Genomic DNA, 22471 nt, shown 5'->3' with positions numbered 1-22471 from the left:
TTTCAGGACCTGGGACTTAGAATTATGAAACCAACAGAAAAAAATAAACATGGAAAGATACTGAAATTATTACATGTAACACCAGAAAAAAATCTCCCACTCTTCCATATTGTCTTATATAAAACACTATTTTGGGCTCTAGAAATGAATTCCTCTTCACATTATAGACTTTCCTTATACACTTCCACTGCATCAGGCCAGTGTGTTGGTGGTAGCAGTGGTAAATTTCTGATGGTGTCAGTCAGAGTGAGGGGGGAGTCTCAAAAGGGCAATTTTTTTATGTGGCCATACACTGAGATTTTGGGGCTCCTCTGAGTGTGATCTCCATGGAAGTAAATACACTTTGGCACCCTGAACCTCATGATTGGTTGGGATTCTGTTTTTCAGTATCAAGACCACAACTGCACCAGGTCATAGATTCCAGGACATGGGCTCAGGGAAAGGATCTGGGCAAAATTAAGAATCTGAGGAGTCAGGTGGAGTCAGGGATCAGAAGGAGGCAAGCAATCCAGAGTTAGAATTTTCCCAAAGCCAAGGATCTGAGCAGGGCTGAATCAGAAATAGCTGGACAGTAAGAATCAAGAAATAATACAACTTGCATGAAGTTGGAGATAGGAGCCAAGAAGATATGAATGTCAGAAGATAGAAAGTTGAAAATTTGTGTCAGGAACCAGGAAAGCCATGGGACTGAGGAGCAAAGCATGTTTATTGTCATCATATGTTAGATACTTATATATATATATATATATTATCTCATTTAATTCTCCCAACCAGCTCCTGAGATAGGCGGATATGTAACATCCCATTGTACATGTAAGGAAAGTAAAGTTTCTGAAAGCTTCGGCAACTTGCCAAGATCAGGATTCTGATTTGGGACAGGCTTCACACATTCCGTGTGCTCTATCACAGCAAGTAAGGAATCACAGTCAAGTCACTAGAGGACAGAAAGACCTTGATAACTAGCCAGTACCTTTGCTCCATCTTAGAGTTCCTTAGTGACCCTTGCTGAAGCAGAAATCTGTTGGAGAAAGGCTACTTTAGGCCTGTTGGTGATAATGTGTAAATCAGAGCTCTGGTTTGGAAAAGAGAGAAAGTGTGTGTGTGTGTGGGTGCACGCGTGCATGCATGCCTGTGTGCTGGGAGAGGTACTCCGAAAAAATAAGACAGGGAGGTGGGGGGTTTACACAAGGAGTGGAGCCACAGCTTCTGCCTGGTGGGTATTGATTCATCTCCAATCAAAGGTCAGGTGGTTGGCAGTTTATTAATAAACATTGAGAGCCCTTGTTGGTGACTGGTGGGGCTTACTAATGCTTTGAATCAGTAGAAGGATGAGCAAACTCTCCTGTGGGCACAATTTTAGTGTGATGGTTTTTCTAAATGGATAAATACTCGGTGTGTTCTAAGTCGCTTCAGTGGTGTCTGACTCTTTATGACCCCATGGACTATAGCCTACCAGGCTCCTCTTTCCATGGGATTCTCCAGGCAAGAATACTGGAGTGGATTGCCGTCTCCTTCTCCAGGGGATCTTCTCCACCCAGGGACTGAACCCATGTCTCTTGTATTGGCAAGCGGATTCTTTACTGCTGAACCACCTGGGAAAGCCAAGTACTCAGTACCCCTGTGATATTGCTGGGGTATGATTATCAGGCGTGTTTGCCTGTATTTAATAAACAACAGAGCTAGCAGGTATTTCTAAGAGTGCTTTTTTAGGGAACCTAAGTAGTTGACAAATAAAATTACCACTGGCCAACTATTCTCTTCAGAATGCATTTAGCATCTAATCGTGAATTGCATCTGATCAGCTGAAAGAAAATGTGCCTTTGGCAGTCGTTCCTGAAACAGTGTCGTTTGGGCTTTGTTTTATATTTCCCAATGTATTCCAAAGGCTTGGTTGTGAATATTCTGGGTGTTGGCAAACCACCCAGTAAGGACTGCTGTATGTGGTCTTGTCTGGGGATGGACTCCAGTTAATAAGGAGCTGATCATCTGTTAAAGAGTTGTTCCTTGGCAAAGGATCAGTTAATCCAATAGAGATGGTATGCTTTGAGCATCTCAAACAAAGGCCCATTGTGGTGATTTATCCCTTTTCACAGAGTGATATGCAGAGGTTGGGAGGGTACTGGTGATGTCTTTCCAAATTCCAGCTTTCATATGTATGTTGAAGGAAATGTAGTCTTTACAATACTACCTGGTTTTTAATTGTTTACATTTTGTTTTAATCAGGGATTGAGTTAATCTGTGAAAAAGACATTGATCTGGCAGCCCAGGTACAAGAGCTATTAGAGTTTCTCCATGAGAAACAGCATGAGTTGGAGCTCAACGCAGAGCAGACCCACAAGCGACTTGAGCAGTGCCTCCAACTGCGGCACCTCCAGGCCGAGGTCAAACAGGTGAGCCTGGCCCTCCACCTTCAGCCTGGGCTTTGCAGTGGCTGAGTCTGGTCTGGGCCTGCTCCTGGTATGGGGTAAAGCATACAGAGCCTCAGGTGTGACCAGAACTTAGGAATAGGTAAGTTAAGGAATGGTTGTATTAGTTTCTGAAAGCTAGTCTGCTGTCTGTTGACTCTAACAAATAGATCTAATGGTCCAGTGGCTCAGACTTACAAATGCATTATTTCTCTGGCATATAACAATCTAAGGAGAACATCTCAGGGCTCTTCCAAGTTCTCAGTCACTGAATCCATTTTCTTCCTTTCTGTCCTCGATCCTGCATAGAGTTCATAGGAAAGGCAAAGCCTTTATCAATAGACATATTCAGGCTTTAGAGCCAGACAGATTAATTTGGGGGCACCTATGTGTCTAGTAAGGACCTGACATATTCTTGATAATAAATGGTAGCCATCATTCACTTTCCATCATTCTTTTCAGTGTGTTCGTGGTTCTTATAAGAAAATGTTCTCGTCACATTAAAGCCAGTTTTAAAGAGTTCTTACCTGTATGAGACATGATACTATCTATTGTTCTGAAGGATATTCCTGTACCATTCCTAGGGATTTATAGGAACATATACACAATGACCAATGATACATTTTAAAAATACTACATATTTATATTATAAACAGACTAAATGGGAATTTTCAGCATAATGATTGGTGACTTCCTATTTAGACAAAGTGGGATTGAAGAAATCCAAATATGATTATAGTTCCACTTATTGAGTGTCATAAACCTTTTGTACCTATCTCTTGATCAATCCTTACAACCATTCTCTGAAGCAAATATTACTCTCCTTTCAGAGGAAATCACTGAAGCTTAGCAAGGTCACCAGACAAAGGTCACACTGAAGAAAGAACTTACCATCACCTTCCACATGTCCAGGAGGACTACTTGGCAGGGCAGACCCCATAGCACTTCAGTGTTTGCTCCTTCTGCTCCAGACTCTCCCAAGCAACCCAATTCCCCTGCTTCCTTTAGGCAGAGCCTCACCCAAAATATCATGTTCAGTAACTGCTAGAACTTTTAGATTTAAGTCTGTTAATTCAGCACAGGGAACAAAAATATATTTTATAATTATTTCTTGGTCCCTTTTATTCAGGGTATTCCTTGTTAATGCCTATGCTTATATAGTTATTATATATTATTTATTTTAATGTGCAAAATTACCTTCTCTGCTCCCCTTCTTTTCCAATCAGTGCTGAGTCCTCACATTCTGTGCTAAAGATCCATCTTGAGCACTGGTAATATCACTGAGCCCTAAGCAAAGCCAGGTCACAGAACTGCCATCCAGGTTGTTTTCAGTTTAATTATCCTGGGATCACACCTAATTGTCTGGAGAGATATGTTATTCATGGTGACATGGTGGAAATCCTAGCAGAGTAGGGATGAGTATTCAAATTCTGAATCTCTTGGCAGCAAGAGATAGTAATTTCTTTCTTATGAGAAGTACTTTCTCATTTGTGATCTCAATTTAGGAGAAAAGGCCCATGAGAGAGAATGGTGTACGTTTACTTTATAAATGAGGAACTGAGGTACTATAAGATGAGTGTTCCAAGGGCCTCGTGGCTGCTTAGCTAAAACTTGAGCCCAGGCCTCCGAAATCCAGACCTGGGAGTTCTCCTCTGCTCTTTGTTCATGGTCATCTCAATAAACTGGATAACAGGAAAATTATTCCTGATTGACTTTTTGAGATGGAAGTACCAGACCACCTTACCTGTCTCCTGAAAAACCTGCATGCAGGTCAGGAAGCAACAGTTAGAACCAGACATGGAACAACGGACTGGTTCAAAATTGGGAAAGGAGTACAAGGCCGTATATCATCACCTTGCTTATTTAACTTATATGCAGAGTACATCATGTGACATGCTGGGCTGGATGAATCACAAGCTGGAATCAAGACTGCTGAGAGAAATATCAACAGCTTCAGATATGGAGATGATACCACTCTAATGGCAGGAAATTAAGAGGCACTAAAGAGCCTCTTGATGAAGGTGGAAGAGAGTGAAAAAGCTGGCTTAAAATTCAGCATTCAAAAAACTAAGATCATGACATCTGGTACCGTCACTTCATGGCAAATAGCAGGAAAAAAAATGGAAACGATGACAGATATTCTTTCCTTGGGCTCCAAAATCACTGTGGATGGTAACTGTGGCCATGAAATTAAAAGACTCTTGCTCCTTGGAAAGAAAGTTATGACAAACCTAGACAGCATATTAAAAAGCAGACACATCACTTTGCCAGCAAAGGTCCATATAGTCAAAGCTATGGTTTTTCCAATAGTCATATATGGATGTGAAAGTTGGACCATAAAGAAGGCTGAGTGTTGAACAGTTAATGCTTTTGAATTGTGGTGCTAGAATAGATTCTAGAGAGTCCCTTGGACTTCACGGAGATCAAACCAGTCAACCCTAAAGGAAATCAACCCTGAATATTCATTGGAAGGACTGATGCTGAAGCTGAAGCTCCAATACTTTGGCCACCTGAATTGGAGAGCCAACTAATTGGAAAAGAGCTTGTTGCTGGGAAAGATGGAGAGCAAGAGGAGAAGGGGGTGACACAGGATAAGATGGTTAGATAGAATCGCCAACTCAATGGACATGAACTTGAGCCAACTCTGGGAGATAGTGAAAGACAGGGAAGTCTGGCATGCTGCAGTGCATGGGGTCGCAAAGAAGTGGACATGACTTAGCGATGGAACAACAACAACATCATGTAATTTTGCTTTCATTCTTTGTTTTTTATTTATTTTTGTTACAGAATTCATAGTAGAGCCAACTTTCTAATTCTGTTTTTCTTGACTGCGATGAAAATGGAAATGAAATGAATTTTTAACTTTCCAAGTATACATTCTGTACAGAATGGGGAGCTGAAGGATGATAGGTAGTTTGTCAAGTAGGGAAGTAGATTAACTATATATGGATCATCCAGGCTTGACTAATAACTGCATACATTCCCATTCAGTATTTCATGAATTATAGAGCAAAAAAAAGTTCTTCTGGAATTTGAAATTCCAGAAGAGAAAATTCTGGAATGAGAAAATTCCTTCTTCTTCTCGTCACTATGGCAAGAATGACACATGGGGGATTGTAGTTCAAAATGGTACTGGATGGCTGAGATCAGCCTTTAGGAAACCATGAAGGCCTTGGCAAAGGATGTCAGCCCTTGCAGGTGCCGAGGGACTGCTGTTCCATTAAACCATTATGCCTCATTACACAGACTTGTTCTCCTTGTCAGCATGGGCTCTTTCTTTAGGGAGTTATCTAATCCAGTTTCAGAGAAAGCATTCAGGGTTTGATGAAAGTTGGTAGAGCAGGAAATATTGACTTGGAAGCTGTTGACACTTGGAAAGAGGGAGTTAATTTAGATGTCAGTATTGATCATGTGGGCTAAATTTAGACACCAGCTTGAGAGTTTCTCTTTGGAATGTACTCTCAAAGAAAAAAAAAAAAGGACACCTTAATTGAAGTGCCATTAATAGAGACAGAAAGGGAGAGGACAACAGTGTGTTATGTCTCTGTCATTATAGCTCAGAGGTTAAAGGTTTAGATTTGGCCTTCATAACCTATGTGCAGTTATACCACAGTTATATTAAACTGGAGCTCTGAGGAGCAATGATATCACAGACATTGACTAAAAATAATTTTCAAGTATTTAGAACAAATGAAACTGATTAATGCAACTGATTTGCTTTCTGAGGTATTACTTAGGACTTTGTATCTAAGATAAATGGCCCCAGCATCTCCAGAGAAATGCTGAGTCTTGAAGGGAAACCACTCCCCTGATTCCCATGGTCCAGGGCCCTAGACCACCCAGATACCCCCTTTCTTCTAGAAAAATTGTTCAGATTATTCTCCAGACCCCACAGAATGCTCTGATTGTTTTCCAGGAAAATTGCTACTCTGGTAAGGATGACCTCACATTTATTAGATAATTGAGGGAGATTTGAAAAACCTATTTAGTGGGCATAAAACTAAATGAATGCTCATATGTGTTCCTGCAGAGCAATGCATTTAGCAGAAAATAGGCCAAAATGGATTTATAGGATGTTGGAGCTCTAAACTATGGGAAAATAAATTGTACTTCTTTGTCTACTAAAGACATTGACTTAAATTATCCCTGTGGACTAAATACTGGCCAATATTTGCATATGATCAAGATAGGAATTTAAAACAAAGGAGAAAGTATTACCTTCTCTTTATATTCATATAGAAAATACCATTTAATTCTGTTCACTGTACATAAAAATTAAAAGGAGTTGGAGTAGTATTGAAAGATAGGCAGCCATAGGGACAAGTATCATCCATTTGTTTCAAAATGGAGATAATTAAGAAGACACATAGTCTATAAAACCACGAAAGATAAATACATATAATCTCATAAATTGTGAATTTTTTTAACTAAGAAATACTAGAAATATAACAGGCTCCCAGTTAACCACCTGAGAGGCTGACGATTTTCCTGTGGTTAGAGTTTCAGAAATGACTGTGCCTTGTGATATATCATCTGCAGTAGCAGGTGCCTCATAGGTTTCCTGTCAGTGTGACCTAGAGAACACAGTCATAAGCAAGCAGCTTCCCCAACCTACGTGGGCATAGGGTCCAGCCTCCCCAGCTTAGGTGGCATCATCATTTTGGACATTCACATCCAGTTAACCAAATCCATCTCTCCTAACTCGGGGTTATCTGAGCTTCCTTGGCCTAACGAAGCAGTAGATGTCTATGTTCAGCCCCCTCAGCCTGACTGAGCTGAGCTGGTGACCTAACTCCCAAGTCCCCAGGCAGAAATACTCTTCCCATCCCTCATTTCTGCAGGGCTATGTTTCTCGGTTATCCTGTGGTTATAGGGGCAGTCTCTGAATTTTGAAAGGAGTATGGACTATTATGGCTCCAAGTGACCTTTAAAGACCATCTAACCTATTGGTAAACTATGGTCCAAAAGGAATGATCTATGCAAAATGTGCATTTAAAGGATTACATCTTATGGTTTACAAAATACTTGTACAGTAATTATTTCATTTCATCTATACCTTGTGACTTAACCATTTTACAGAAAAGAAAACTGAGCCTCAGGGAGATTAAATGATGTTTCGAAAGTCAAATAGCTCAAGATTAGTGGGGCCAATATTTCTCATGTTTGTTACAAAGTTTCTTCTATTACCTTTCTCTCATTTGGATGTTCACAGAGAATAAATAACCAATTTTATGAACCAGGAAGATAAAGGATGACAGTAATAGAAAATTATACCAACAATAGTTATTGATCAGAGCACAAAGACCGATGATAAGAAAACAGCTAAGGTATCTATATCCCATCAGAATATACAAATAAACAATGCAAATGCTAGAATATAAGTTGATATTCCTAAACTCTTTTTCTTCTCATTGTGAGAGGTATAATTGAAGACTCATAGTTAGGTTTGTCTCAAAACTAAAAATCGCCACCATCATCAGGCTTTGCCTTTTACAGTATGCTACATCAACCCTCTTTCAGGAAGGAAAGTTATCCTACCTTTACAGATGAAAAAGCTGTGGCTCGGAGGAGTTAAGTGGCTTTACCAGGTAGAAACAAAGCCAGGTGTTTTGACTTAAGATTTTGTGTTCTTTCTACATGGTCTCAGTTCTGCTTCTAGGACTGAATCCAGGACTTCAACATGGGAGATTTGATTCTAGGAAGATAAAAATGCTTGTAGTTTAATCATTGGCATCAATCCCACCCCTGAACCAAGCCACTGATTAAACTGCCATGCATTTTTGTCTTCCTAAAAATCAAATTTCCTATTTAAAGTTCTGGAATGCCTTTATAAACAACATTTGGGAAATAAAAATGAACAAGGATATCAAGGATATGGCATGATTTAATGTAAGATTCAGAGACTAAAACCTATCACATTTCTAAATGGAGAATCTGGTATATGGAGATACCACAACTATAGCTATAACTGATGTTTTCAGTTGGCTGAAAATAGAGAGAAAAATATTCCAGCACGACTCAAGAGGCCCAGAGGGAGTCAGACTGCCCCCCTCAATCGTTGATTTGTGATGCACATTGAGAAAATGTTTCTCTGACACCCTCAAATGAATCTTGAACCAAGCAAGATGTGATGAATCATGGCTGAAGGACTTACATGTTCAGAAATATAAATTATGAGCTCCATTTTCCAAAGGAGTGAAGCATTTGGGTATGCAATCTGTGTATGCATGTACCCAAACTTACAGCCAGCTTTTAGAAATCATAAGCGCCTCTAGTCAGCCAACTACAGTGCACCAGTGGCATCAGAGATTTCACACATACACTCTGAACAGTTATTTCCTGCAACTAATTGCTTTACAGATTGGCATCTCATCTGCAATCTGCTAGACTACCCATGAATTAACATCTCAATCCAAATAGCCCAGCTTCAATGGGATTTATGTCCCAGTGTTATCCATGCACAATATGGCATCAGTCATTTTCTGCCCAAGGAGAACATTTGAGAAATGCCAGTAAGGGTTATGGAAAAGGAGACTAGGATTAGTATTTTTCTAATTGTTTAACATGAAGAAGTTGAGAGAAGAAAAAGAAATCTCAAAAACTCTGAAACAGATTGTGATGTCTTCTGCTTTGCCTTGAGGGAACAGATGGATGGTATTTACTGATCTTGATATTTCAGAAGAACTTTTATTTCCTCTCCAAGCAAACTCTCAGACTCTTTAATAAAGCAAATATTTGGCAATTTTCTGATGACCAGACACAAGGTAGATTTTCAAGGCCTAATACTTCCAGTTTGATTATTTGCACCAGACTCTATTAGCTGGATAATTGCCACATTTCCATTTCAGCTAGGACTGTCTAGACAGTATCAGCTGTTTCTCCTTCTATTCTAATATTCTCTAGCTGAATTTTCTTTCCCCCAGTACTAAATTAAGGTCATCTAGAAATCTTACTCAGCCTAGCCATAACCTCTAAATACTTTAAATCAATTATAACATACTCTTCCATTGATTCATACTATTTTGCTTGTTTTGTTTTTCCTCCCTTTGGGTTGTTTAACCAATCAAGGCTAAAACTTGTCTACTCTTGGCTATTTTGCAAACCATAGGAGGTTGGACCCACTTTTCAGGTGTGACTTGGATATTTTCCAAAGTGACTTGGATATTTTCACTCTTTCAAAAATGTTACTGCATACCTGTCATAAGAAAAGCACTATGCTAAGGCACTGGGTGAGATTATAATATGACTCATGTATTAATCAAGTCTTCCAGAAGTTTACATTCTAATGACGGGAGGTGAAACATATGTCAAAATAACCAAATAAGGCAGACTTCGTGAGTGCTGCAGAATGGTCTGGTTTCACTAGATGATGAAGAGATTGTTTCTAATAGGTGTGGTGAGATATAGAAGATTTCAAGCAGTTGTTGGCTTTAAAAAAGAAAAGGGTACCATACCAATATTCCATAATATGGAATTTATTTTTACCATACTATGTTCCAGAAGGAACTTCAGAAACATACGTACAGTGCAATCAGATAAAGTAATGTTTAAATTAAGCAGCTGAAGAGACTGGGATTGAAGAATGATAAGGGTAGGAAAGAAAATGTGAAGCTGGGAATGAGATTGGTACTTACAATAAATATCTTATGGCACAGGGTTCCAGATAAATTTGGAGAGATTTTAATTGTCCAGATCCTTCCTATCTTCTCTTCATTGCGGGTAGGAGATAATGAACTGTCTGACTGAAGGCCATTCACCTGTGCTGTTGTCCCAACTCCCTAGGTCCTGGGATGGATCCGCAATGGGGAGTCAATGCTCAATGCCAGCCTGGTCAACGCCAGCTCTTTGTCCGAAGCAGAGCAGCTACAGCGGGAGCACGAGCAGTTCCAACTAGCCATCGAGGTAACACCCAAATCTGACTGCACTGTCCTTCCTTCCCTTCTCTGCTCTGCAACTTAGGCAGGATGATTCCTCAAGATGTGGATTTTCCTTTATGTGGTGAAGCCATTACTCTTTCTTGTGAAATGGGCCAGGTAGCTTCCTTATCACCCAGGAGTTGGAGAAGCAAATCCAAGGCTTCATCACCCCAAGGAAGCCTGATATTAGAAGACAAGTATTCACACTCCAAATGTGATCTTTTTTATTAGTACCTTTAACCTTCAAGGCCCCTGGTCCATACCTTATGATCTATGCATCATGTGAAAAATATAAAGCTAAAAGGTTAGAAGTCACCTCCAGTTGAAGCTCACTCAGAATTGAGGATAAACAACTGTAGAATTCATTAGTAAATTAGGATTCCATTTTTAAACATTTGATTTACATGTGACATTTAGATTTCATTGTGAAATCTGCCTTTTAACAAGAGCAGTGAGCACAGGAGCGGGCTGCACTAGATAGTTTGTTTCACTGAAAGTAGTTGTTCAATAATGCTGGTGGAAGTCATATTTAAAGAATAAACTAAAATCAGAAATTTACCAACCAAGGCTATTTTAAAATAAAATTCCACTTGTGGTAGTCTAATGTGAATTTTGTATTGCTTTAAATAATATCTTTAATTATCCTTTGTACTGGAACATTTCCTTCCCAAAGAGACTTGAGCTGATTGCTCTAGAACAGTATGGGGAAAGAGTAGGAAATGGGACATGGAACTATGTTAAAAATAAGTTCAGAAAAAAAAAAAAATAAGTTCAGTACCAATGGGAAAAGAGATAAAGAGAGAAAACCTCAAAGACCTCCATCACTTGTGTTCCAATATAGAACTTAACCCACTTTTGAATATGTAAGAAATGCAAAGGTATTATCTTCTACTAAAGAAACACAACAATGATAAAAATCTTAACTGTCTGTGTCATTAAGTTTATCTTTAATACAGTGGTCCAACTGATTGATAGCTATTTTTAAACTAGTATTGATGGATTTCAGCCATTTAATTTTTGAAAAGCTTTCTTGTATGTGAAAATGTAGCATTAACATGAATGTCATACTTCTCTAAGATGTCTGATAACTTCTTAGGAAATATTGCATTTTCATGGCACACCCAAATATTAGGGTGTTAGGATCTATTCATTGTAAAGGAAAAATCAAGATTGAGATTATAATAAAAAATTAGGCCTACAGTGGTCAAAGCCCCATTGAGAGGCAACAATGAAGAAAATGAAAGTTGGGCAGTCACATTCAAGGCTTGACATGAACCTGTGAGGGATGCTAGGCAAAGAAAGGACAGCCCTTGGCCATACCGCCTCCTTATTTATCTTAAATGTGGAAGTTTACCTGCCCTGTAAGGTAATTCAATTTTCAGTCCCTTAATTAGATGTTGGGCTAGTAAAACCAAGTGTTGTGACACATTTGAGCATCTCAATGAGCTAGTAGAAAATAGTGGGTAAATCTGTTAGTAATGTTACTGAAATAACTAAATTCTATCTGACTTGCTTATGCAGTATATACAAATTTGTATTAGATGATGTTGCATCCTTACAGAATAGAGGCTTACTAAGCATCTGTGTCTCTAATTTCATGGATGCAACTTGATCAAATATTCCTAGGTTAGATGTTGAGCTATAAACCCCTTTAGAGTTTGTCTGTGGACTCAAGAGAGCGTGACAAAACAAATAGGATTTCTGGTAGATCTTGGGAGTGGAAGGTAGGCAGGGTCTGCAGCTTGGCTAGAATAATGACAAGAACAGAGCCAGAATTTCAACATATGTTCCTTCTCCAGGTGGCATTGTGCTTCTCTCTAAATATGTCAATTTAGACCAGGTTCTGCACTGGGGAAACATATGCCAGGTAGGAGGTAAGCAATTTGATAGGAGATTTAACTAGTCTGGTTTTATTTAACCCATTTTGATACTGTTACTGGAGGTCCTTACAGTGATAGGGAACATAATTTAACTTCTTGGGCCCTAAGAAAGAACTCTGGCCTCTAGAAGGGAAAATAAAATAGCTCTGTGTAAGATGATTATATAATTTATTGTTAGAACTAAGACTTTTGAGAGTAAAAGTGGGAATTAATAATAACTAAGCCAGAAAAATCAGCATGGACTAGAACTCTCATGGGAAAACCAAGATGTTTGCTCCCCCTAGCTTGATAGGCCTCACCTGTCTGAAGGTTTTGGTCTCCTTAAAGAAGGTCAGAATGTTTACCTGAAGTATCCTTGGTTACAGAAAAACTTCCCCAGAGCCTTTCAGAATGCAGAGCAGTAGACAGCTCTCCAGAAATACAGCTTTACAGATTCGTATTTGTTAGTATCCAAATGTTGTGGCTGATGTGTCTTCAAGAACTGTGAACATCATAGAGGCACCCTTGATTTTATAACCTGCTTTTTAAAAATCCATTTTTATTTGAAATCCCCTTATGCATTCTAAGCATAAACCCTATGACAGTAGTTAAAACTGGATAATAAATTCAGTTGATTTGGTTTGGTTTTCTTCCATGTCCTCCTACTAAATATGAACATCCTTGATAATCCATGTCTCAAAGACATAGCACTCAATAAGATTAGATAATAGTAGAAATAAATGCAAAATAATGACTCAAGCTTAGCAAAGCAGAGATTATGTCAAATGCATAAAAGTTTATCATTTAGGAAATTAAATGGAAAAAGAGGCTCCCAGGACTATTAGATATTAATGAGTTTCAGAATAAGGAAGAGGATTTGTTACATAGCATAAATTGTAAGAAAATTAAAGTTACTCCTCTACTCTGAGAAAAAGATACAATAAAGATTTATGATGACAATTATATGCTGGTTTTATATATTGAGGAGAGACAAGATAATTATCAGAATCACTAATTCCACTTGGTGAGCCCTTCCTCTGAATGAGAAACTGTAGATACCATTCTAATTGCTAGGTATGAAGTGATGTGATATGATATGGTGGAAAGGACATAAATTTGGGAATAGGTCAAACCTGAATCTGATTTCATCACTTCCTTGTATGTACATTTTTGGGCAAGTACCTTGATCAGCCTGAGCCTCAGTTTCTTAATCTGTAAGGTAGAAATAAGAATAGCCACCTGTAGTAGTATCATAAGAACTAGAAAAATTCGTAAGTACAGTGCCTAGAACAGAATATACACATGACTAAATGGCTCTTAAAGAGATTTTTTAAAACAGTCCTTGCCTTAAGAGTTTCATTAAGTAAGGAAGATCAGCCAACTGTTAGATGAGTGATATAGGCATTCAGAAGAGGGTAGTTTGTAGCAAGTCTCAGGCTATCCAGAAAGGTCTCTTTGAAGGAGATCAGAGCTGAGCTGAGTGTCCAAGGGAATAGATGAGAACTCTATGGAAGTGAACCAAAACCAAGAATGGACCTCAGAGTACTTCTAATTTAGGAGACAGGAAAAGAAAATGGTACCAATAAGTAAAACAGAGAAAGAAACCAAAGATTTGTAATGGATTATTTCTGCTTGTTAGTTTATTTTTTCTAACTTCATGCAGCAATTAGGAAGACTGCTACATGATAAGAATGTGCTCATCAGGACTGAAGGCTGAATCAGTGGCAAAGTAAGGGAATAAAGGAGTCTAGGTTGCTGTAGGAGGTCATGCTAACATAGCTAACGCGGAGGACAGATTCAGCAGAGGGGAAAGGGCAGCCAGAACGTAGTTGATAGGCTATGTAGACTGCAATTTGGGATGAAGGTAAAAGGGGGAGGTAGAGTTGAAAAGAGGGGTGGTTGTATTCACACACGGGCAGTACTTGAATGGATTTGCTCTGGGGAACTGTCCCTGCACTGCAGCCCAAGAAGAGCAGAAGTCATTCAGGAGTAAGGTGCTGGGCTTCTAGATGCTTTTTTTCCACTGTCAGCTAAGCTATCCTTTCCTGAAAGTGCAAAGGCCAAATTCATACTATGCCATTGGGTTGAAATGATCCCAGTAGCTGAAGTTGGGATAATATTGGTTGGTTGAAATCATATGGCTCATCCACATCAGTCTTTTATTTTAATAAATTGTATTTATTTGGCTGTCTCCCACCTGCCACCCAGTTCTCCGACCTGTTCTCTCCACCTCCTTCAGTTAAAGTGAACTCAGAGGATGCAAACCATACTTACCCTAAATAAGAAAACAAACCTTCTGCAGTATAGATTATCCTAAAGGCAAACGTAAATAATGTAGTAATGCGGGATTATATGTTAAACTGAATTATCTACTGTACTGTTCTGTTCCCTTGGTAACTAAGAGATGGTGTGAGATTCTACTCTCCTGCTTTACTAACCTGTCAAATGTCTTCCTTCTACTAGAATCCTTTTAAAAATGATCATTCATGTTTAAAATGATTGTATTGTTGGTTGAGATTTGTATTACATGGGGACTTTTTTATGTGCTATGTTTATTTGATCTGCAGAGTGGGACTACAGCAATAACCTCTGAAAACTGATGATGAATAATTTTATGATTAAATTTGAAAAGGAGATTTAGTTAATGTTTGAGTCAATCAGGAAGCAGATTTATACACAAGTGTGTTTCTCTAGCACAGAAACAAATGTCTTTAAAACGAAGTGTGATGCAAATAAATGAGAAAGGGGTAGGGACAGCAGTTAGAGACCTGAGCAGTTAGTTAATGAAAATGTTTGATATTCGTTTTTAAAATATGCTTTTAAAACAGTGATGACAACATGTTTGAATCAGTCATTTAAAGCTCTTTAACTTTTCTGCATCTTTCCACTCACGCCTCACTCCACCCCTTCCCATACCACGCCTGGGTTGTTCCCACGGACCTCTCTCTCCTCCCCTTGTGCCCAGTCCCTCTTTCATGCCACTTCCTTGCAGAAGACACACCAGAGCGCCCTGCAGGTTCAGCAGAAAGCTGAGGCGCTGCTCCAGGCTGGTCACTATGATGCAGATGCCATCCGGGAATGTGCTGAGAAGGTGGCCCTCCACTGGCAGCAACTCATGCTCAAGATGGAAGACCGACTGAAACTGGTCAATGCCTCAGTGGCCTTTTATAAAACTTCTGAGCAGGTGAGGGAGAGGGCTGTGTGGGCCTGAGACCAATGGAGGGCAGTTTTCTGCCATACGTGGCAAATCTGTAGGATCTACCTTAGCAAGAACCCAATCCTCTCAGCACTAGCCAATGAGAGTACAAGAATGATTTGTGGAAACACCATGGTTTGCTTCCGTATAATTATTTCCATTAAAGGAGTGGACCATGTTTGTTTCTTATAAGTTTCTCACACTCACTAGATGTAGGTGCTGAAGTAGAAATTAGGTGGGCATATGCTGAATGCTAGGATTGAGTGATGTACCAGTTAGCCCTGGCCACAATAATGCTGTGTAACAAATCACCCCCAAACCCAGTGGTGTAAAACAATAAACATCTATTTTTGCTTAGGTATCTAGTATTCAGCTGATCTTGGCTGAGCATAGTAAAACTAGGCTCCAAGTTACAGGTTGAGTCTAGATCTGTTCCTGTATTTCTCTTCCTTCTTGACTGGCAGCTATTTGAGCCACATTTACGGTGAAAGGCAGGGATGCAAGAGCCCAAAATCTACTGTGCGAGTGCATTTCAAGTTTGCCTGTGTCACATGCTGTAACATCCTTTCGGCCAAAACAAGTCACGTGGCCAAGCCATAGTGAAGTACGCCTCCTGTAAGGCTTGTGAAAAGAGAGTGATGAGTTACTGAACACAGTTTAATCTACCACAATAGGGAACTGTGCACTGCTTGAAAAACACAGTTCTTTCATTCATGGGATTCCCAGTCTAGTACAGGAAACACTGCTCTCTGTCATTAGAGAACTGTGAGCCTAACCAGTAGGATGGTGCAGCTGTGGAAGAAAAAGCAGGAGATACCTACTTCAGGGCCATAAAGTTGCAAACTCATTATTAATATATCTGTACAGTAATATGCACAAGGGTTAAGAGGATTTTTAAATGATTTGGGTGCTGTTATGGGACTCTTTTCATGAAACAGAGGTTTAAGACAGGAGTAATTTTAATCAATAGCTCCCTGGTAGAAACAGATCAGAGAAACGTTTAAAGGGACCATGGGAAAGTCTATCTCAGAGTGGATGTAACCTGTCTGTCAGTGGGCCCTGCAGCCAGCATTCATCTTTACACCTTCTCTCAGTCCTCCTTTCAAGCATTTCAGAGAGATGGTGTCTCAGATGGCCTCAGAAGTGAGAGCAGCAGGCTAACATAATAAAGAGCTTCTCCAGTTGATTTATAAATTAAGCACAGCCCAGTCACACCTCAGCGAGCTTTTTTTAAAAATAGAAATTGATATGCTAATTTTAAGATTTACATGGATGTGTGAAGAACCTAGAATAGCCAAAAACAATCTTGACAAAGAACAACATTGGAGGCTTGATACTACCTGACTTTGACTCTAAAGCTGTAGTGATCAAGACAAAATTGTATTGGTGTGAGAACAGACACGATGGAACAGAGTAGAAGTTCCAGAAGTAGACCCGCATATATACAGTCAATCGATTCTTGAAAAAACAATTCAACAAGTAAAGTTTTTTTAACAAATGGTGCTGGACAACTGACTATCCATATGAAAAAAATGAGGCTTAATCCCTTTGTAATATCATATACAGTTTTTAATTTGAGACGGCTCAAGATGCTGAAGGGGACAAAACACTAGATTAAGCGTCAGGAAATTTGACCCTGAACTGGCCTTACCAAAGGTCACTTTATCTCTCTAGATTTTTGATTCTTCACCTATTAAATTAAATGACTTATACTGGGTAATCTTTCCATTTCTTCTAGCTCCCGAATTGATTGGTTTTAAAACCAATACTACCTTGGAACAGTTGTTAAGCACTCATTCTCTTAAAGTTGTTGCATGTGTATAATCTGTTTTCTCTCAAGATGTGAGCCTCCTGCTTGTTTTGAGGCCTTGCCTCAAGAGAAATGTGTGGTGCTAAAGAAACTAGCTAGATTTCAGGGATAGGCCTTCTCATGACATGGGAAGCATGTTGGCAATGGGAGTGTTCTGCTTTGGACATCTTTCAGCTTATTTTTCAGTTCAGTTCATAACTCATAAAGCATCCTATCCAATGCCACGTCGTTTACCAAAAGAGATGACTTTCTCAGATAGAGGAGGTCAAGGATAGTTAGAGCCACTTTCCCCTGCTGCCCTAGCCAGGCAGGTAACCATAGATTGTTGAAGGAAAGTATAGAAATGGTTTCTATTTTCTGCATCCTTCCTTAATCCCTGACACTAGGCTGCGCTGTGTCTCCTCCTGATGCACTCAACCTCACTATCCTTCCAAGCCCCGTATGAAATGCTTTTGGTCTTTTGAATTTGTATATAAAGTCAATTAGAGCATGGCCTCCCAGACATTTTAGAACTGAAAAACCATCTTAACTATCTTTTAAGTTAACCCAAATTTGTTACTCCTCTGAAGGAAATGTACATTTTGCAATAGCAGGCCTGGAGATGTCATTGCCTTATGGTAGCACCTTGAAATATTTTTGCTGGAATATTTTTCCCAGGGAGGGGAAAGATGGCATTCACTTATGGTCCATAAGTCACACAACATAGGCAACTTCCTCCTTTACCTCTACTTGAGGCTACTTCCTGTAGGACAAGTACAGATGGCTGGGCAACCCAAATATCTTCCCCAAACCTCCTTTTTCTGTTCTACCTAATTCATAGGTTATCATAAGATTATAGTAATTTAATATATAAAAACACTTTGAAACTCCCCAAATTACTAGTCTTTCCTCCTTTCTTGCTGTGTACACTATCCCTAGGTGATGTCATCAATCCCTGTAGCCTTCAACCATCAGCTCTCAGAAAATGATTCCAAAGTCCATAGCTCAGTTGTAATCTGTCTTCCAAGCTCCAGACACTGGATTCTCACTGCCTCCTGGACTTTTTCTTAGACATCTCAGGGGTACTGCACACCTAAGGCCACAAATTGGATTTGGAATGAAAAATGTCACTTACAATAGGGGTCTCTAAGCTAATGGTCCTTATAAAATACTTCTTAAACAATTACTGAGCCTTTTCATCCATGATTCATTAGGTCTGTAGTGTCCTGGAGAGCTTAGAGCAAGAATACCGAAGAGATGAGGACTGGTGTGGTGGACGAGATAAATTGGGGCCAGCAGCAGAGATCGACCACGTCATTCCACTCATCAGTAAACATTTGGAACAAAAGGAAGCCTTTCTTAAGGTCAGAGCACATTGTCATCCAAGTTCTGGGACTTTAGCCTTGTTTTTCATCTACTCTGTCTCCTCCTCCTCCCCTTCCTCTTTCCCTTTCTCCTCCTTTCTGTCTCTGTCTCTTTCTTTCTCTCTCTCTCTCACTGCTTCATGTGGGCTTCCCATACCCCTGTATTTTCTAGTTTCTTATCTAAAAGGAGGCATTTGTAGAGAGCACGTTTGAAAGGTTGAAAAGTTACACTTCAAACATTATTTCTCTCAACACTTTTTGTATAATTAGGTAATTAGAATGCTCCATTTCTGCTGGTGCTATGTACAAATATCCTGGTATCCCATTGATGTTTACTGAGAAAAATACATACTTTCACTTAGTTATGTTTTATCTATAAAAATATTTTAATTTAAATATACAAGCCTAGATAGAAAACTATTAAAATACATCTTTTATAACTGGATGACACAAAATTTAGGGCAAGAATTTTAAAAAAATATGTTTAGACATTTATTTATCAATCTAACAATTACCAATTACCAATAAATGTGACACTGTTTATTCTGTGTATGAAGAGAGAAATACCTAGCTTCCCAGGAGGGAAACACAGTCCAGATCTGAACAGCTTTCAGCTGGTGTGGAAAGACCTCCTAAGCCTCTTTCCTTCTGCCTTTGATCTTCTCTCTGACAGAGCCTTCAGTGTGAAAACTTTTCCAAAGGCTCCATTTACTCTCAAACTCCTTGCTTTCAGGTTCTGCTTCCTTTCAGGTTTCTGAAAGCACACTAGAGAATTTTTATACCCTAACGTGTTGCCACTGGTTTTCTACAGTTCTGTAATTAACTGCTTTTGTTTTATTAGGGATTTTCTCTACCCGACCACCTCTCTAAGTTTTATTTTTACTCTTTTTTAAAGATGTCCTCCTGCTGCTCTCCTCCCGTCTATCTAGTATCTGCACCTGCATTTGATCAGAACCCTTAGTAATTGGTTCTTACTAATAAGATTAAATAGAAATTCTTCCATATAGGGCTTAAGATGATTTTAAAAGTCTTCCCTCTGATAAAACAAAGTTTCAAATGAAACAATGTAAGTAGAGCATGTCAAAGTTTTTAAATAGAGGTATAAAGGTATTTCTTCATAAAATTAAAGGATTTTTTTGAAGAAGGAAAAAAAATGTTCTGATGTTTTCCATATGTGCCTAAAACCATAGTTGAGAAACTCTGTTGTTGTGGGAATTACAAGCCCAATGGACAGAAGATCAAGCTCTCTGTATACTTTAGTTGATGTATTTTGGATTCTTTAGCTTTGGACCACTGTTCAATTCATGGGCCTCAGGGTGGTAGGACCATGAGCAATCTTACCAGAGCTCCCAGAAACCGTTATTGCAAAACCAACATTTAAAATAATTTTTTACCATGCGATTTATAGAATCAGATGCTAAATATAAAACAGCTTAGTTTTTACCATATGATTTGTAGAATCAGATGCTAAGTATAAAAAAGTTTAGAAGTTAACAATTTTGTTAAGAGATAATTTAGTTCTGAAAGCTGTGGACTGAAAATTAATGGACTAGCATGTGTTACTTCTACCAACAGGGAAAATACTGGGTTTGTAAAGAAATTTCAGAGAATTTCTGGTCTTGAAAGAAACTAGAAGCACTCTATCAGTAGGCCTAGATTCTAGTCCTGACTTGCTCATGACTCCTGCCGTTGCTGGGCCCCAGCCTCCTTCCGGTACAGCAGCATGGGACAAACCTGTCCTCTCTGCCACCCACTGCTCTTGTGAGCCTTAAAGGGGTGGTATAATGGCTCTTACTCTTTTACATGATATATTGTGCCCAGCAATAGGATGTTATTGAGGTGGAGGTGAGTTTTATAGACAAATATGTTTCTAAAATGTGGGTAATTTCCATTTATATTTGGAACGTGTGGTTAATAGGTTTGATTACTAAATTTGCTTTCTTGAGTCTAAATTAAGCTAATGTTAAAGTGGCTTACACCAAGGTCATATACGAGGCACTCTTATATGTAGCAGAGGGAAATCAGCCTGAAAGTGATGGTGGTCATGCTGAATCAATACATGTAGTAGTCAAGGAGTAGCTGATTTCTTTTTTCGCTTGTGATGGAAAGGGGAGAGGAACAGGGAACTTTTCTTTTTTAAGCTTTTCACTTAAAAGAATAAGTGAACCTCTTCCATTAGAACTGGAACATCCATGTTGCTCCAGTTGGCCTCCAGGACTCTGCTCACCCAGAGCCCCAGAAGCCTCATTGCCAGCATCCCTTCTCTGGTGTCTTATATCATGTGCACCTCTGGACTGGGACTTATGTGTGGGACTTCATACTTTGTCTCTTTCAGGCCTGCACCCTGGCACGGCGGAATGCTGAGGTCTTTCTCAAGTACATCCATAGGAACAACGTCAGCATGCCCAGTGCTGCCAGCCACACCCGAGGACCCGAACAGCAAGTGAAAGGTCAGTGTGAGCCTTGCCAACCTGAAGCCACTCCAGCCACATGGACCAGAGCTTGGTACTGGTCTTCATGTGACCTCAGATTTCCTGATTCTTCTCCTTAGATAAGAAAAAGTGTGATGTGGGATGGTATGGACAGTGGCAATTCATCATGCATCAAAATTTGGAATGGAAAAATGACTATAAAATTTCTCCAAATATATTTTGCTTCATCTTAGAGTTTCAGTTCAGTTCAGTTCAGTTCAGTCGTGTCCGAGTCTTTGCAACCCCATGGACTGCAGCACACCAGGCCTCCCTGTCCATCACCAACTCCTGGAGTTCACCCAAACTCATGTCCATTGAGTCGGTGATGCCATCCAACCATCTCATCCTCTGTTGTCCCCTTCTCCTCCTGCCTTCAATCTTTGCCAGCAGGAGGGTCTTTTCAAATGAGGCAGCTCTTCACATCAGGTGCCCAAAGTATTGGAGTTTCAGCTTCAACATCAGTCCTTCCAATGAACACTCAGGACTGATCTCCTTTAGGATGGACTGGTTGGATCTCCTTGCAGTCCAAGGGACTCTCTTAGAGTTTAGAACAATGCTAAGAGAAATAACAAATAATCTCTACATATCTACACTGTGCAGTATCATAGCCACTGGTCACATGTGACTTTTGAGCCGTTGAAATGTGCCTAGTTACTCCCACTGACTATTAATTACTTTAAGTGTCATAGCCAAACATGGCTACCATATTGAATGGCACAAGATTGAGTTACCTTACAGCCTGAGAATGAGACATGGACTGGGAGTCATAAAACCGCATTCCAATCCTGGTTTTGTTGCAGTGTACAATGTGCTGCATGCTCAGTCGTGTCTGACTCTTTGCAACCCCATGGACTGTAGCCTACCAGCTCCTCTGTCCCTAGGATTTTCCAGGCAAGAATCCTGAAGTGAGTTGCCATTTCCTCCTCCAGGGGCTCTTTCCAACCCAGGAATCAAACCCAAGTCTCCTGAGTTACCTGCATTGACAGGCAGGTTTTTTACCCCTGAGCCACCTAGTTTTATTACTTACTGCTTAAGTTTTAGAAATTTCAGTTTTCTCATTGAAAAATGAAGGAGGATGTGTAAATTCTTGCTGCTCAAAATATGGGCCCCAGACCAGTACCACTGACAACACTTGGGAGCTTATAATAAACATTATCTCATGCCCCACTTAAACCTGCAGAATCAGAACCTCCTTTTTGGCAAGAGCTCCTCCATCCCACCAGAACCAGGTGATTTGTGTGCACGTAAAATTTAGATAAGTACTGGTCTAGATAATCTTCAATGTTTCTCTGAATTCTATAAAGTCTACAGTTGTATGGAAAAAAATCAGTAACCTTTAAAATTGTTCATTTGCTGACCAACATTAAGCTTAAATCATTATTGGTGGAATCACTTACTCTGGACCTTACAGAAATTAGCCTTTGAGTGGGTGAAGAATTTAACAAATGTCATCTTGACACAGCAGAGCAAT

General features: G+C 39.5%; 1 protein-coding gene across 7 annotated transcripts in view; it reads left to right on the top strand.

Annotated features, from left to right (window-relative positions):
- KALRN (kalirin RhoGEF kinase) overlaps positions 1–22471 on the top strand; it is a 683494-nt gene that overhangs the window by 397691 nt on the left and 263332 nt on the right. For 4 of the 7 annotated variants that reach the window (XM_081571704.1, XM_081571705.1, XM_081571706.1 and 1 more), the window contains exons 15-19: positions 2224–2390; positions 10188–10307; positions 15146–15364; positions 18380–18529; positions 20865–20979. In XM_081571704.1, the coding sequence (XP_081427830.1) occupies positions 2224–2390; positions 10188–10307; positions 15146–15364; positions 18380–18529; positions 20865–20979 (771 nt within the window). The remainder of the gene's footprint in view (positions 1–2223; positions 2391–10187; positions 10308–15145; positions 15365–18379; positions 18530–20864; positions 20980–22471) is intronic. The other 3 variants (XM_081571703.1, XM_081571708.1, XM_081571709.1) reach the window with 1 other exon arrangement.

This window comes from Giraffa tippelskirchi, chromosome 2 (genome assembly GCF_054371585.1).
Source record: "Giraffa tippelskirchi isolate mGirTip1 chromosome 2, T2T-mGirTip1v1.2.pri, whole genome shotgun sequence".
NCBI classification, from domain to species: Eukaryota; Metazoa; Chordata; class Mammalia; order Artiodactyla; family Giraffidae; genus Giraffa; species Giraffa tippelskirchi.
The sequence above is the reverse complement of the archived record's forward strand: the minus strand, read 5'-3'. Positions and strand labels throughout refer to the sequence as shown.